This window comes from Chaetura pelagica, unplaced genomic scaffold, assembly GCF_000747805.2.
Source record: "Chaetura pelagica isolate M959 unplaced genomic scaffold, ChaPel_1.0 scaffold531, whole genome shotgun sequence".
In the NCBI taxonomy this organism is placed as follows: domain Eukaryota; kingdom Metazoa; phylum Chordata; class Aves; order Apodiformes; family Apodidae; genus Chaetura; species Chaetura pelagica.
The window spans coordinates 4,512,439-4,530,145 of NW_009952362.1; the positions used below are offsets into that span (position 1 = coordinate 4,512,439).

Genomic DNA, 17,707 nt, shown 5'->3' on the forward strand with positions numbered 1-17,707 from the left:
GCCAGGAGCACTGAATGCCCTCTGTGCTAGAGGATGCCACAATGCCTTATGTCACAGCAGAAATCTCTGGCTCAGCCCCAAGCTCCCATTCCTCTTCATTTAGACACAAATACCCAAAGAGATTTCCCAGTAAGGGGCAACTCAGCACATGGTAAGAACTGAAGAGACTGATGTGGCAGACAGCACTGAACTGCAAGGACTGTGCTACAGCTTCTGTGCCCAGCCTCAGGGGACAGAGGGACCGAGGGAAGTGAAGGCCTGGAAGACCAGTGAAGCAGAAAGCAAATGTCCATCAGCTGAGGCACACGTGGAAGCCACAGAGAACATAGCCAGGAACAAAGGATTTTCTGTATTTTTTTAATCCCCAAACTTGGTGTTCATTTGGTGTATGCAATATCCTTTCCACACACCTGAACCATCAACAAACAGCAAGAAACCGAGACCAACAGGAAAAGAGCAATGTGAGCAGTTAAAGCCCAGGCACCAAGGAAAAGATTGTCCTGGCTGCACTGCTCAAGCTGGCTGAACAGGTACAGCCTGAAAACCGTCTCCTCATGGGTTTACAGCCCAGGCAACACCACACCTTGCAAAACGTTTAGTCAAAGTTTATTATCACAATTGATAATGAGAGGAGAGTCACTCCTTTTGACACAAAAGGGCCTGACTCTTGTTTGCTGAATAATAGGCCAAGAGAGCCCCAAATATATGCTATGCATTCCTGCTATCCAGGTCACCATTTGCAGCAAGTCCCTCTTTCTGTCAGTGTTCTTTTTCTGAAACACTTTTAAAAAAACACACAAAAGGACTAAGCACCATGGCATCTTGTGATACAACACAAGTCACAGACTGTTGACATGACTTGGGACTTGAAAAGCAACCCTGAGATGTCCTAATACCCAGACTTTGCTCTAGAGGACAAATGTTACAAATTGAAACCATGAAATGACAAGGGCTGACAGCATGTAATGGATGTCACTGCTTGTCTGTGCCTGCTCAAGGCTCTGTGCCACTCCCTAACAGCAAAGAAGGCTGGAAGGTTGGAACAGCTCACCAAGGGAGGCTCTAGAATTTCCAGCATTGGGCTGAGGAAGGAAGAAGCAAACATCTGTCAGGATGGCTTCAGTACACTGACCTTGCCTTTGGTTTTGGGAGGATACTACATCTTCTCTTGAGGTCTAGTCTGCATTTTCTCATACTAAATCTGAAACCATGAAGTTTGCTTCATGATTGTGACAACAAATGGGATCTTTCTTCCTGTCTCAGTGGGTGCTGAACTGCAGCTTTAAACAGCAACCACTTCTCAGCATCCTAGCACTACTGCTTCTCTCTAGTGTGCCAGCTTCCACATTCCTGACCTGGGGTCCTGCCAAACTGCAATACATTCCCTGTTACATTAATCCTTCAAGAAAATCTGCTATATTTTCCCCTCTTTTTTCAGCTTTATCCAAGACGCTTCTGTGAAGCTGAAATTTCTCAGATATGGAATGAAGAAAGATATTTTAAAGCACTCAGTTTTGTTTCTAACTGAATCTCTGAAGCAGTCAGAAAAATTACCTTATACAAAAGGTCTATCAAGTCAGCTATCATTATCTTTATTGATGTCAAAATTAGTCACATGGAGGAACTAGGGATCCATGAATTATCTTAACCTGTTTAATTGTTTCTTTTAAGCCAAACATGATGTTGCTGCACTTACACTTGTGCTCACATGTGATAGAAGGGATTGATAATGTGCTTTTATTACTCTATAGCAGCAATGACATTTGCTGACTCGTTCTGGGTCCCTTTAAGTGTTTCCATTCAGAGGTATTGGTACAGTTGAACATTTAGAATCAAAGTCAACTAATAGCCCAGTACTTTTTTATTAGGCTGAAATGACTTTTAACTAAACCTGATTTTAACTCTGGTAAAACAGAATCATTCTGGTTGGAAAAGACCTTTAAGATCATTGTGTCCAACCATAGCCTAACTCTACCAACCATTAACATAACTCTACCAAGTCCAATGCTTAAACCATGTTCCTAAGCACCACAAAACAGTTGGGTATATACATGAAAAGAGAACAATTATAATTATCTCCTAAAATAGAAAGCAAATAAGGCTGCGCTGGGCTAAGAAAAAAAATCAACACAACAACACATTTATTCATCCAAATTCTACAAATAAAAGCCATTTATTATTTCAGGCCTGCATGAGGCACATTAAAGCTTTGGCTGAGTGTCATCAGCCCACAGTGTATGCAGGCAGGATCTCAGTATCACACTAAGCACAATCTGTATCAGCCTAACCTATAACCAGGACATGCTGCAAATGAAAGGGCAATGAGGTAAGACCAGTGGTCCACAACCATATGCCAGCACAGACCTACACTAAAGGAACCTGAAAACACTTCCCAAAATCTTGTGCAATGGTTCCCACCATGGTTCCCTCTGGTTTCATACCTAGGCCTAACAGACTGCACCCCTTAACCTTGAGTTTTCTTGTCCTACCTTCTTGTCATATAGCCCAGATTCTTCCCAACTCTCATTCTTTGCAAACCCACACATTCAGCTGTGCCAGTATAACAAAGAGGAGAAGGAAGAAGGTACAGTGTACTGGTTAAAATGCAGAGTGAGCAGTACAGTTCCTATATGCACTCATGACATAAAGAAAAGCATACCACAAAAAAAACCTATGTGGAATTACATTTGAGCTGAAGGAAAACTTAAGACTAGACATTCTATGGCACTAATTCTCAGAAGAAATGTGAAATAATACATGTTCATATGTATTGTGTCCATACCCAGAATCTTCAGCTGTACGACAGCTTTGTATTTCTCATGACATTTATTTCTCAGCTTTTAATTTTTTTAAAAAAACTGCAGTATGACTTCAATAAGGATCCCATCAGAACAAGGTTTATCCAGGAATACAAAAAAAATAATGTATTACCCCAAAATCCATCCTAAGAAGGAAAAAGAAAAATATATCTGAGAGCACTGGACAAATAGTTACCCAAATCATGGTGAAGCCTCCCAGGGCTGCCTGTGACATCAGCAGCTGCAGCCTCTACAAGCAGTGTTCACTTGCTCAGACACAGCATATGAAAATTGAATTCACTCTCTCTCATAACAGGATTAGCTGACAGCACCATTTTAACCTAGCAAAAGCTTTTTACAGAATTATTTGCCAGAGACACTTAAACATACCTGTTTTGTGCCTTTCACATACTATGGCTAGGCTGGCTTGACATGAAGATATATTTTAAGATATTTAAGATACAGATCTGGAGTAAAATAGCCCAGAAAGTTGTTATATTTGATGTGTTCAGATATAAAAGCAAATGCTAATACCTGGACAAAAGGGTTGTCATGTGGAGTCAGCCAGCCCAAAAGCATGGAAAACTGGGGGGACAAGGGAAAGCAGCACAGCACTATTACATATGATTAAGACCTCCAATCCCCAGGCACCTTAAGCAGCCTCACTAGAAGATGTAGGCCAGGGTGAGCTGCACCCATGACACCTTGCTTGTAAAGATGTGATGAGAAAATTGTTTCCCTTTTTAGTGTCTGCATCACCCCAGACATCCAGAAGTGAAACATACTGCACAGCAACTCATTCGTCACTGCCTAAATTAAGCGATGGATTTTCTTCCCTTGCCTCCCTCCCCTTCTCTCAGCCAATAGCAGGGAGCTCTGCTCACAGCACAGGCCTCCCAGCTCATACAGCTGTATTAACCCCAAGCACACTGTGTATGACTCTGCCCACTTCCCTTTGGAATACTTTGAAAATTTATTAGCGAATACATCTTTATCTGACATTCTCTGGTCACTTCATATAACTTATGAAAAGTAACTAATCTCTCCCTGCTTCAGTCCTAATTGACATGGTTATGCAAAGTCATATGCAAGAATTTTACATGAGCATATCAACTCTGCTGGGTGCAGGGTTAGCTCCATGAACAGAGCTAATTGCAGTCTGAATTAATGATGCATAATTAAGTCACCAAAAATTCCTTTCAATCTTGAAGGCCATTAGTAGCACATGTCTAGGTAAAGTCTGAAGCTGCCACAACCCCTACAAGTCACAGGAGTAATACTCTTTTTACTCTCTTTCTGTTACTGTTCCCCCCATCCCTCACCACTCCCCTATCCCCTTTAAAACGTAGATAAATTAATTCTATAAAGACAGCCCCAGCAGGCTTTTGCCCTGGAATAAGTAAAGCAGGGCAGAATGAGGGGGGTGATGATGGTTTTCATTGAACTTACACAGAAATACATTGGTAGACATAGCTGGACCTGAAGAACAAGATACAAAGAACAGTGATCTTGAAGGTAAGAAAAAGGCAGATATTACTTCTGAAGTCAAAGTCCTGAAATCTCATATTGCAAATAACACTTATCCACCTTGAAAAATGACTTAAATCCCACTAACATTTCTGTGGCAATTTCACAGTTGTGCAATTACCACTTCTCACAGAGTTAGGAAAACCTGAGTTTTTCCCTCAGTCAGCATTTAAATACAGATCAGGTAATGCCTTTTAAAACCTTGTTTTAAAATCAAAACTTTTGATGGTACCACGCAGTCTTTTCCAGATCATCAGGATATTTCTGTCAAAGCTAAAAATGCAAATTCACTTACTCTATTTACAGTATGAAAAATGCTTTTAAAGTTTAAGCCATTACAATTTGATCATCAGAGCAGTGATGAATTGTTTAAGTCAGAGAAGGACATACAACATTGGGAATTTTATGTCCAGAATTTAGATCTGAATATGTAACTCAATTTTGCAAAGAAATCTGCTGCCAGACCCTTCCTCTTTGCCAACACAAGGGTAGGGAACGTTTGTTGGAACAGAATGCACTATTGCCCTTTTGCTAAGTGCAAAACAAACCCATGTGGGTAGCCTTGCAATTCTGAAATCTAACAATAAGAGGCTGGGTGCATACAATGGAGGGAAATACATTTCTCATGGGAAATGGAGTGTAGCTTTGACAATTTATTATAAATGGCAAGTTAGGAAAAAATTGATATTTTGGAAGTAAATATATAAAGAAAAGAGAATTATTTCAGTAGATTAAATATGGAATGAAATCATAATAGCATGAACTGACACTGTGTTTGCAACACAGGTCCCTGTTAACCATCTGCAAGTGCCTAACATTGACTTACCTTTTTAAGAAACTAGTCAATATATATCTTGGATCTACCATTCCTGTAAATAGCTCTTTCACTATCTGATTAAATTTGAAGTGATTTGGAAAGATGAATACTCTCCCCCAGCTCTAGTTTGTTAATATAACATTATATTTCATCAAAAGAGTTTTTAATTTTTCCCCTCTGTATTGATGTAAGCATTTGTATTAGGAAAAGGAAATGGTACTTCCCTCCTTTCTGCATCTTCCCAAAGGAGGCCAAACCAATTGACCTTTTCACCTCTTACTCTTGCAAGCAACATCCCACCAAGTTAGCCTTTTCCCCTAACATCAACCTCAGTCCCTTCTTCAACCCTCTCTTTCATGCGGGCACCTGAACTGAAAACCAAAGTGTGAAGGAGGAAGAAGAAAGGGCAGATGTGCTGTGAACTAAGAGAAGGGTTTTTAATTGTCCGGTAGAAGAAAGATGAAGATTAAGACTTCCCCCCCCCCCAGCTTAGCACCCCCAGACTCCCACTTGTAAAACTACTCTAAAGGATAAAGCACAGCCAGGTATATCTAAGCTGAGGCTGATCTCTACCCTGTTCTTTCTTTTGTCACACTTCAGTACTCAGATAGTTCCAACTGAATTAAAATTCCCAATTTCAACTCCTAGTGCCCCAAGTGAATTGCTCAGTTAGCAAACAAGCTTCACTGTTTAATACCCAGCTCATGGATGGCACACTGTGTCTCTTCATCTGCAGGCTATTTTGGTTAATATTCAATTGTTACTCTTGGAAAACAAGCAACTCAGAGTAGAGCCTCCAACAATAGCAATGAATATACAGCAACATTTAGGAAGGTTTTTATGCCCTCATAACCCATAGCAAACTTAGGTCTAGCCAACAAAAGTTTTCATCTTTTAAACTGATCTCTGATTCTTGACTTACTACCTGGCAGGTTGCTGATCATGACACTTCTCAGGTACTCTTATTTCTGGAGATCTCCTCTGATAGTTGTGTTTTCCAAGCCAGTGATGCCTCATCATGCAGCACCCATTTACTGTTTACAAATTCTTACAATTTACAATTCTTTCACTTCCCTCAGAACTTTCTTAAGGGTTACCTTTTGGTTAGTACTTCTCAGGTTAAAGCTATGGAGATGGACATGTTTTTATTCCTAGTTCAAGATGGGGTTATGCTTCAACAAATAAGAACCAATACTTACTTAGTGCACTCATAATCTACTCACAATTGTTTCTGCCCAATTTACATATAATACAAAAGTATACAGAAGAATTGAGCAAACTGGACTGTTTTCTTCATGAAAAACAATTTTTTGAAGGAACATTTTCTGATAGAAAACTCATAAATCAGCCACTACCTGCATTGCCATAACTATATCCTCAATACAGTTGTTTCTCTGTCTCACGAAAGTTAGTCTGTATCTGCTTTGTACACTTCTAGAGGAGGATCTAAGGCAATGTATTGTAAATCTGATGAAATTTGAAGTGATTTGGAAAGATGAATACTCTCCCCCAGCTCTAGTTTGTTAATATAACATTATATTTCATCAAAAGAGTTTTTAATTTTTCCCCTCTGTATTGATGTAAGCATTTGTATTAGGAAAAGGAAATGGTACTTCCCTCCTTTCTGCATCTTCCCAAAGGAGGCCAAACCAATTGACCTTTTCACCTCTTACTCTTGCAAGCAACATCCCACCAAGTTAGCCTTTTCCCCTAACATCAACCTCAGTCCCTTCTTCAACCCTCTCTTTCATGCGGGCACCTGAACTGAAAACCAAAGTGTGAAGGAGGAAGAAGAAAGGGCAGATGTGCTGTGAACTAAGAGAAGGGTTTTTAATTGTCCTGTAGAAGAAAGATGAAGATGAAGACTTCCCCCCCAGCTTAGCACCCCCAGACTCCCACTTGTAAAACTACTCTAAAGGATAAAGCACAGCCAGGTATATCTAAGCTGAGGCTGATCTCTACCCTGTTCTTTCTTTTGTCACACTTCAGTACTCAGATAGTTCCAACTGAATTAAAATTCCCAATTTCAACTCCTAGTGCCCCAAGTGAATTGCTCAGTTAGCAAACAAGCTTCACTGTTTAATACCCAGCTCATGGATGGCACACTGTGTCTCTTCATCTGCAGGCTATTTTGGTTAATATTCAATTGTTACTCTTGGAAAACAAGCAACTCAGAGTAGAGCCTCCAACAATAGCAATGAATATACAGCAACATTTAGGAAGGTTTTTATGCCCTCATAACCCATAGCAAACTTAGGTCTAGCCAACAAAAGTTTTCATCTTTTAAACTGATCTCTGATTCTTGACTTACTACCTGGCAGGTTGCTGATCATGACACTTCTCAGGTACTCTTATTTCTGGAGATCTCCTCTGATAGTTGTGTTTTCCAAGCCAGTGATGCCTCATCATGCAGCACCCATTTACTGTTTACAAATTCTTACAATTTACAATTCTTTCACTTCCCTCAGAACTTTCTTAAGGGTTACCTTTTGGTTAGTACTTCTCAGGTTAAAGCTATGGAGATGGACATGTTTTTATTCCTAGTTCAAGATGGGGTTATGCTTCAACAAATAAGAACCAATACTTACTTAGTGCACTCATAATCTACTCACAATTGTTTCTGCCCAATTTACATATAATACAAAAGTATACAGAAGAATTGAGCAAACTGGACTGTTTTCTTCATGAAAAACAATTTTTTGAAGGAACATTTTCTGATAGAAAACTCATAAATCAGCCACTACCTGCATTGCCATAACTATATCCTCAATACAGTTGTTTCTCTGTCTCACGAAAGTTAGTCTGTATCTGCTTTGTACACTTCTAGAGGAGGATCTAAGGCAATGTATTGTAAAACGGCAATGAAAAGACCCATCCTTGTAAAATAAGAAATAGCTGAGTAAATGGAGGCTACTCAAGTATTCAAACCATTGTTATGAAACATAAGAGAGGACTACAATTAATCCAAGAAAGCAAATTATGAAAATGCCTCAAAAGATTGCAAACATTCTTCAAAAGAATAAATTTCGTTGGAGTAATCACAAAAAAAGGCCAGCAGCACTGGAAGAATTTATCAAGGGAAAAGATGTGTATTCTTAGACATAATCTAATGGCTTTAGCCAGCAAGGAACGGTGCTTGGATTTTCATCATTTGCATCTAAGTTTTTATATTTTCATGCATGCTGATTTGTTTATTTTATTCCTTAGAAAAGGGAATCAGGGAAAATTTTAGACCCACTGTATGCTCAGTGCATTAAGTCATAAATGTAGTTGCCTTGCAATGTTGTTACAATCCAATTTAGATTACAGTAAGAAGAATTAAATACTGATACATTAAAACCAAGGCCTTAATTTGAAATCAGAATTTTAAGTTCTTTTATGAAATCAAAATTAAAAATCCAAACAGTGATCCAGTGAAAAGTGAAACAGTTGGATAAGCTACAGATCCTTGACAAATAAGCAGTTACAAAATAATTTTTAATGTGTTTGTTTTCTTAATGTGTCTAGCAGACTTCAGGTGTTTCAGAAATGAAAAAAAAAGCATAATGGTATTTTACCGATTCTAATGGAATTTCTGTTTCCTTTCAAATAGACCTTGACATAAATTATGCACAAAAATAGCCACTGGGGAAAAAATATAGATGTTACAGAATATGATGAGTTTATGCAAAGCTGTATTAGTTTAAATAAATCTGTATAGATAAGGAACAACCTCATGCTTATCAATTAGCATTTTATAATTTAAAATCTAAATGTAAAACCAGGATACAATCAATTATTCTAATTAAGGTTTCATGGGTTGTTCGGTAAATCATTATTAAAATCAGTGATTTAAATCACAGTGTTTGAAATCAATCAGCAATGATGTCTGTGATTTGTTTTGATTCTACAGTAAATCAAAATGAGAGACAGGACCACATGAGCCCCTTCTGTCAAGTCCCAAAGTCTCCAGTACCTAAACATGGGTATCCAGGTTTAAATGTCACAGAAATATGTGAGTGTTTCTGTATCTTTACCAGATGAACAAGGAATTCTGAAACAAGAAAATCTGGCACACAAAAAATATGAAACCCTTAAGGTTCAAAATTATATAGATTATTTTTAAAAAAATTAAAATGCGTGTTCAAACTAAAATTTTTTAGCCCATCTAATCTTCCCAGTGCATTCACTGTTTATGGATATTGTGAGTGTGTATCCCACAAGGCAACAATGTGCTCATTGTCTTACACTAAGGCCTACCCACATTCGTGCCAAGTATCTGTACAATACCTACACTTACTACGGAGTTTTGACACACAGGATGAAATCATAGGGTATTCCCTAAGCATCAGCTCAAAATCATGTGTTGGATGTTACTTAATACCCTTTACAGCCAAAAATCATTGTAGATAGCTTGCTTACAAATAGCCAGCCAACTCTTCTCCTTCCCTTTTTAAGTCTTCTCTGTGGACTTGATGTTTTCAGACAGCTCAGGAAAGAAGGATAAAGAACAAAATAATGAAAACTGAGCCAAATGTGGCTTAAGCACTTACAACTCTTAGCTGCAGACTTTTCTCAAGAACTTTGATGAAAAGGAATTTTACATCCATTTTATCCACTCAACTGACTTCTAGTGGAGAATTTTGTGATGCCTATAGATCTGTTCAGACAGTATTTCTGAACACTGCTAACAATCACTTAGCTCTCTGTCTAATGAAAGGACAGTTATGTCGCAAATAGAAAACTGCATTACGGATTAGGGAGTCTTTAAAGGACAACTGCAAAGAAAATTTGCTGCTTCTCCATTCTCATGCTTTGTTCTTTCAAAAATAGCCTCATTTTCCCTCCACTTTTTGGGCACTGATGTGTAAAATCATTCCTATTTTATTCTGCCCACATTTTTCTTCAACAGGTAAGTTGGCTCTGCTCTACTTCAGCACTGCCAGAAAGCTTGTTGGAAGTTTCAGATATTCACTGGGAGCTTTACTACATTTTATTTGAAGAGATAAGGCTATTGAATTATTAACAAAGATATCTTTCTCCCACATATTCATTAAGCATTAAGCTTATTATTTATATCACAACAAAGCTAAGATCACCAGTTTTGAGTCAGGATCCGACTCTGTTAGACTCTGTACTGAGAGGCATGAAAGCATTTGTCCCAGAGAACTTGGATTCTTTGAACCAGAACATAATGTGCAAAACAGACAAGGACAAATAATTGTGAAATCTCCACGTGGATGCCAGCTGGTCATGGAACAGCTGCACCAAGGATTATTTATGCACTCTTAAAACTGGCCATTTTGAAAATTCTGGTCCACGTCTTGCCTGTGCTGTAATGCTCTTAACTCACAGGAGAGGCTGTTGCAAATAAAGGGGAGTCAACACATGTTCCCTGTGGTTCTTTTCAAACACTCTAATCTCTGAATATATTGGCATACGTGGGACACAAGTATCAATTTCACAAAAAAAAAGAGGAAACTGTGGAAGTCTCCCCCATCCTTTTAAATTAAGAAGACTAATTTTTCAATGAAAAATCTTTCTAGGTGATTGTAACGCTTCCAGTTCTTTTGGACAGGGAGTTGAAATCCCACTTCCTATTTGAAATGCAATTTCTTAATTAGTTCATGCACTTCACTAAGGTGGTCCAATCTTTCAGCAAAAGGGTAATCAGAAATAACTAAAACTTCCTTAACAGCACCCAGAAAAGAAACCAATAGAGAAAGGGGTCCATCTCAGGGAGGGAAATAACATTCTTATTACTGAAGTGCTCTATCATAGAAACAGTGAAGAGGAATGCGTAAGGAAAAAAATTAAATCTCTGTTTGGAGAAGAGGGAAATGTATTAAACTGTGTCCAAAGACACACTGTCTCTTCAGAATTTCAAAGATGATCTCTGAGCCAGGCAACTGCTGGTCAGAGCTCCACTGGCACGGACTGTTGGCACCTCATGTGCCTACCCTGCGCATGGGACTTGCGCTACAGATGCTCTGCTCTCAGCTGTAGTTATTAACGTATAGAAATAAATTATATTATCTTATTAATATACATAAATATCTGAAGGGTGGGTGTCAAGACAGAGGGGCCGATTTCTTGTCAGTTGTGCCCTGTGATAGGGCAAGGGGCAACGAACGCAAACTCCAGGAAACTCAAGAAAACTCCACCTCAACATGAGGAAAAACATCTCTATTGGAATTTCAGAGCACTGGAACAGGCTGCCCAGAGAGGTTGTGGAGTCTCCTTCTCTGGATACTTTCAAGACCTGTCTGGATGCATTTTTGTGTGACCTGTCCTAGGTGGTCCTGCTCTGGCAGGGGGGTTGAACTTGAGGATCTCCAGAAGTCCCTTCCAACCCAAAACATTCTGTGATTCTACAATACCTCTTGTGCATTCAAGAAGAAATGCAACCACCGTGGTACTTTCTAAAAATGAAGGTCTGACTGAACTAGTGATTTTTATGTTCCAATGTTCACATCATTTCACTTATCAGCTGCCACAGTAATGGGAATAAAAATCCAGAGAGTACATACCCTCAGTCACTACTCATTTGGCAAGCAGGGGAATGAAATAGCCTGAGATGCTGGTAGCGAGAAAGATGTGTCACAAGGCTTATATTACTCTCTCCAATCCTAACATGGACGAAGAACAAGGATTTAGGCAGGATTTACATTTTCAAACTTGTCCTTACACAAGGTAAAACCACACAAATTGTCTAAGTTTTATTACTTTGGCATCAATAGGTAAGACAGAGGCAGCAGCACAGTACTTTGGACAGCATCATCTATGCACCATACCATCTTCAATTTCCTTATAATCACAACATACTACTAAGGAAGAATTGTGTTATTTTTCTACCCTTGAAATGTAAGTACCTATCCTGATGCATAAAACTTATATAAAAAAAACCCAGAAAGCTATACTCAGAATTCCCAGGTCCAAGGGAAGTAACCACTGGATAAACTCTGACAATGTGGAAACAATGAATCATGAATATTTATACAACAAAAAAACCATCAGCAACAAAATCAAAAGCTTGACTTTGGATATGACTCTTTTTGATTCTAAATTACAGCATAAAATTAGGAAAATAAAATAATGTGCAGATTTTTAAAGGTGGCCTTCAAGACCAGTCCACTGAACATGCGATACAAAATCCTAAGCGACAGGGAAATGAGGCTGCCATATAAGGAACAGAGATACAATAGGAGAGTTCTTAGTTAAAGGAATGTAAAATGAGCAGGGGAAGCAGGGCACTCATCACCATATAGCCAAGCACTTGAGGTGCAGCCTTGCCTAAGATTTAGAATTAATAGATGCCTGCACAACTGCTTCTCTGGGAAGATGTTATGAACTATAACAAGCACAGGTGTAATAGCTTGTAGCTAGAACACAATGGCAAGTAAGAAAAGCTTAAGATAGTACAAACCAGGGAATAATGAGATTGCATGCAAAACCTGGACACTGCTTAAAACATAAATAGTCATTACCAGGATACATTATTTACAATACTCCTTTATCAGACCCCATGGAAAACAACTTCCTGGCTTTGGCAGAATCTTGAAAACACGGAACTTTCCAAGCCATCAGCATCACACTTCTGATCAGTGTTGTATGCTTGCCCACTGTTTCTGTGCTGCTCTACATCTGTCCCAGACATTTTGTTTTACAGATCAGATCTCATTTATCAAGCTATCATATGATATAAAACAATAATAAAAATGAGCACCACCTATTTCACTTGCCTCCAAACTATGTTACAGGTATTTGGTGTTAGATTTCCTGTTGAATGAATGGAAACCCCAAAGGTAGTGTATTGTGTGCACCTAGCATTATGATTGATTACCCTCTAGCATCTGTATACTGAAAAAGACTGTCTTAGAAAATCAGAATTAAAAAAAAAGTCACTGAAATGGTTACTCAATAATTTAGCTTTGTTCCAGGCAATACATATGCAGTGAAAGAAATGTATTATTAATGTAAATAACATAAATAAGTACCACGGACCCAAATAATAAAAGGATAATTAATCATTCAGTATTTTTTCTTCTGTTTCACTGGTGTGCACCACAAAAGATGGTAACAAGATTCAGATTCATGTTATTCAATATGTTAACTCCTGTATTTAGAGCAATTTGATTTTCCTTGGAATCACCCAAGAAAAGCTGTCATTTTCCTGCCTTTCATTTATGTGAAGTAAGACATCAGAAAACAGCATGTCAACATTAATGCAGACATTCTAGTGGATGGAAGGCTTCCTTGCACATTACATAAACCAATAAAGTCTGATATATTCTCAATCTATTCAATTTTCTCACTTGCAACTTTGTTTTAAAGAAAGCCTCCTCAAGCAATCTATTTGGAAATAATCAGGGGAAACCAACAACAATACAGGATATAAAATACATGCATAGTGTGAATAAGACTCTCTTTATATAAGAACTTGCATTAAAAAAACCCATCCCTTCAAAAAAGAGCAAAGCATTACTAAAAAATTATGTGTCCAATCTGACCAGCAGGAGAGATATAAAAGCAATCCCAAAGAGCTTACACTAATTAAAATTTACTCTTTGGTTCCAGCAAGGAAGAATTCTCTGTATCTAAACCAACTTTTGCACAAAGCTAAAGTAGCAGCTGGCATATCTTTGAAGATAGAAATTTCATTCGTGTTCTTTTAATTTAGTTTTTCCGAACTTCTAAACACAGGCTGGTCTCACTTATTTTTCTGTTTTGGAGATTTTCATTCTAAAATGATCAGACATGCTACACTATACCTTCCTACAAGCTTTTCTCCGTAGAAGGAAAAGTGCGCGGTGGCTGACACTCGCAGATTTTGAAGCAGTGCACTCTAAACTGTTACCAGCAGAAGGTCTCTTCCTGTGTGTTTTGGTAAAGCAGTTTGCCCAGCAGGACCTAATTCTGATTTAAAAAAAAACAAAACAAGCTCATCACAAGTAGCAGGAAAGGTTGTTTTATGATCCTTGCCACCTTCCACTTTAGCACGGAACCCAAGAAGCATCTCAGTCAGAGACTGCGACTATCAGGAAGTGCCTCCAACTCTTGCTACTTGTTCACTATCAGATAACTTTAGCCTATCACTTGCCAGGGGCCATTTTGGTACCTGGAGTCACACACCCAGGAAGCAGCTGCACGGCTGGACAAGCACACCACTTTTGGAGAACCTGATGTAGCATGATTCAGATCCTGCTGTCACTGAACACCAGTCATCTGGGACCCAGTGCTGTGACACTTAGAAAAACATCATCGGTACTGTCCCAAGATCCCTGTGCCTTGCAGCTCTTTGTCAATTATGCCTCCTAAATATCAGTGATTCAAGTACAATTTCCACATTATTTCTTTTTCTCAGAAGGATTCTCTGGGTGCCTGAAGTATCTCATAACATTTCTGTGTTGGTTTGTAAAGCTTTTTTTCAGGTTCCTAAATTCTTCCTTAACTGATTAAGCCTGTGCATTTCCAGCTCCAAATCTACAGTTATAGCAGAAAAGTATCACTTAACAGACAGAAAGGCATGATAACAAAGAAACTTTCTCATTTTCCATTTTGCTGAGTGTCTGATTACATTGTTCTGAGATTCACTTGACTCATCCACTCAACACAAACATTATCCAACTTTGCCTTTACATTGCACTTTATAATCCTAGGATCTCAAAGCCAAGTACCAGCACCAAATACACAGTATCTCCCTGAAGGAAACCAACATCAGTGGAAAACTACCTAGTGTCACAAGGATTTCTGTAGCCATTTTGAATTGTAAAACTATACATGGTAAATCATTACCAAGATTAGAATGCTGAGTACAATCCAGCAGGCAGAGAAAGAATCAGAAATCCCCAAAGATTTAAAAAATTAACTACCAGAGGCAGAGATTAATACCAGTAACTTAAGAATTATCTTAGGAAGGCATTAAAACCCAACAGCAAACCAAGTTAATTTCCCTCCCAAACTGCCATCATTCTCTCTCTCTTTCCCCTTAACTTCCTTTTTATCTTTTTTTTTTATAATGGTTCCTTGATGATCTGATCACAGTATCATTGTGGTATCAGCCTACTGGAAGTATAATCCTAATGATACTCCTTTTAAAGGATAATTTAAGTGTTAAATAGTAGAACAAAATTAATTTCCTCTGACTTTTTCCTCTTTTCAATACTTAAACCTGTGCAATTAAACATGAAAAAAAAATGTAATCTATCAACTTGGAAACCTCAGGTTTCATCAACTAGATATTTTTCCAGTGCCTATAAAAGAAAAATCAGCCTTTTAAAAGATTCAGTCATTGGGGAAAAGCATTTTGTTCATATTTAAATGTGTGTCTTCCCACCTGTAGTACCCAAAAGATTTAATGAAGGAAAAAAACCAAAAAAACACACACCAAGAAAGAGGGAAAAAAAAGATGGTTCCCAAAGACAGTTCAGATTTCTAGAAATGAAGAAAAAAATTGTAAAAAAACAAAAGATGGCATTAAGTTAATTTCAATCAAATGTTTATCAGCCTGGGAAAGTGAAAGGCTTCAGAAAGAAGATGGCATACTTACTGCTTGAGGCAGACAATTCTTTTGGACCAGGAGACATGGGCTGAGCACACATCTGACAGAGACAGTCCCTGCCATTAAAGGTAACTCGATCGCCTGGTGGAAATGGACGCCTGGAGAGTTAAAGAGAAAAATGCAGTTTAGCAAAGGTTATGCCAGAAATTTTCCTCTGTTCCCTATGCCTTGATTTTGCTGCCTTTCTCCAGCACAATCAATATTTTTCAGAAACTCAGGCCAAATATTTTCTGCAATGTGGCCTTGGCAAAGCCAGGCATTGGAAGAAATCCAGTCCATGAATGCAAGGAGAGCAGAGGTTAGAACTTGCCTTGTATTTTGGTTTTTAAAAGTTATCAAATGTACTTTATCTAAGAGAGAAGAGGACAGTGAAACCCACTTAGACATAACAGCTACATTTATGACAGCCTCAGGGTGATGTTGTGGGTAATAAATGGTACAGAAGAGGAGGAATCTCAAAGGAAGAATTAGAACTCATCTTGGGTCTAAGTAAAGGAATATGGAGCTAGTTATTAATAAATACACTAATTTCATCTGTATTCAGCAATGAAATACATTACTGTATTACAGCGGATGTAGCACCTTGCAAAAAATTGAAATGTTATCCACATTCCTTTTCCTAGAGCTTTTAAATAGGTATCTACATTACATAATCACCACTGCAATTCCAGCCTGTGTGCAGATGGTGTGAGGAGAAAGGTAAAGGCTGGATGCACTATGGAAGTTTAAGATAATTTGCTGAATCTAAAAAAATGTTAAAAATGCATTGTCAGGCAGACGTTGACAAGGCTGTTAATTCTTATCTGTTGTATAAAAGAGAGTATGAAGATGTCATCAAAATGAGAAGGTTCAGTAACTCCAAACCTTCAACAAGCAGCTTTAGCCATTGAGTACAGACTCCCCTACAGCCCACCTCACTTCAAAAGCATCTTTCACGAATGAGCATCCCCTGGTTTGCAGAGAGCATTTAAGGAATTACTCTAGTTTCCCTTCCACTGCCATTCCTAAATGAGCAGCAATACTGCATTGGATTAATCTATTTCAACAACTCATCTTTTTTCATTCAACAAAAAAAGGCTGATGTAAGTCAACTACAGATAATTGATGTCATGTTTCATACTGTCTCATCTATTTCTATATTATTCTTGGGAAATAAATCTGAAGCATACATATCATACGATTACTTACATGCAGTAAATCAAAGTACTTTCCATAGAAAAGGTCTTGAGGAATGTACAGGCTGCAGGATGGAGTACTGAAACTACTCAGAGATAGCCGTGAAAGATTAGAGGAGCACCTGGCAAGTCTGCCACACTAATACCCAGATGCATCATATGATGAGATCTCCAACAAGGTACTATCTCATAATGGAGATTCTTGCCTTCTTGTTCATGTCGCCCTCTTGCACCAAGCTTCAGATAACTGACTGTTGTCAGATTCTAGCTTCTGGAGAAACCCACTATCCTGTTTTTCTCCAAGACTATAAAGGAACAGGGTCTCTCTTTTGGGTCCTCCTGCTCCATGAAACCTACGTACAACTCTATCTGATGCTGCCTATGTGCCCCTCAGACATTACACTGGAACTTATTTATGAAAAGTTCTGTTCTACTTTCAGGGCTCAGAACTGCAGAAATGAATGACCTGATGTCTATTTTAATCCCATCTTTGTAAATAGTAAGTATGCACATAAAGCAGTTGGCTTTCTGTAGAATCATGATGGCACCATAATGTCACTTCACTTTCACTTTATGTCTAGAAGTTCATTGTACTACTGTAAAAATATACAGAAACTTTACTTCCCCTAATTTATCCAAAATACTATACTGGCTACCATTGCAATAAGGTGGATGCTAAGCCTAAATTCTAGCATAGCCTCAGTGCCTAGAGTCAGCTAATAGAGAACACTATGCACAGGGACTTGGGATTGAGGTTGTAAAGCTCAGCTGAGATTTTCAAGCCCAAAACTGCTTAAATGAGAAGGCTACAAGATCATGTGGAAGATTCGCCCAGTATCCTCCTAAATTC

At 38.4% G+C, this 17,707-nt stretch overlaps 1 protein-coding gene across 1 annotated transcript in view; it reads right to left on the reverse strand.

Annotated features, from left to right (window-relative positions):
* The window catches only part of ABLIM1 (actin binding LIM protein 1), a 128,339-nt gene that overhangs the window by 66,685 nt on the left and 43,947 nt on the right, over positions 1 to 17,707 (reverse strand). The window contains exon 4 of the mRNA XM_010007943.1: positions 15,671 to 15,780. Within this exon, the coding sequence (XP_010006245.1) occupies positions 15,671 to 15,780 (110 nt within the window). The remainder of the gene's footprint in view (positions 1 to 15,670; positions 15,781 to 17,707) is intronic.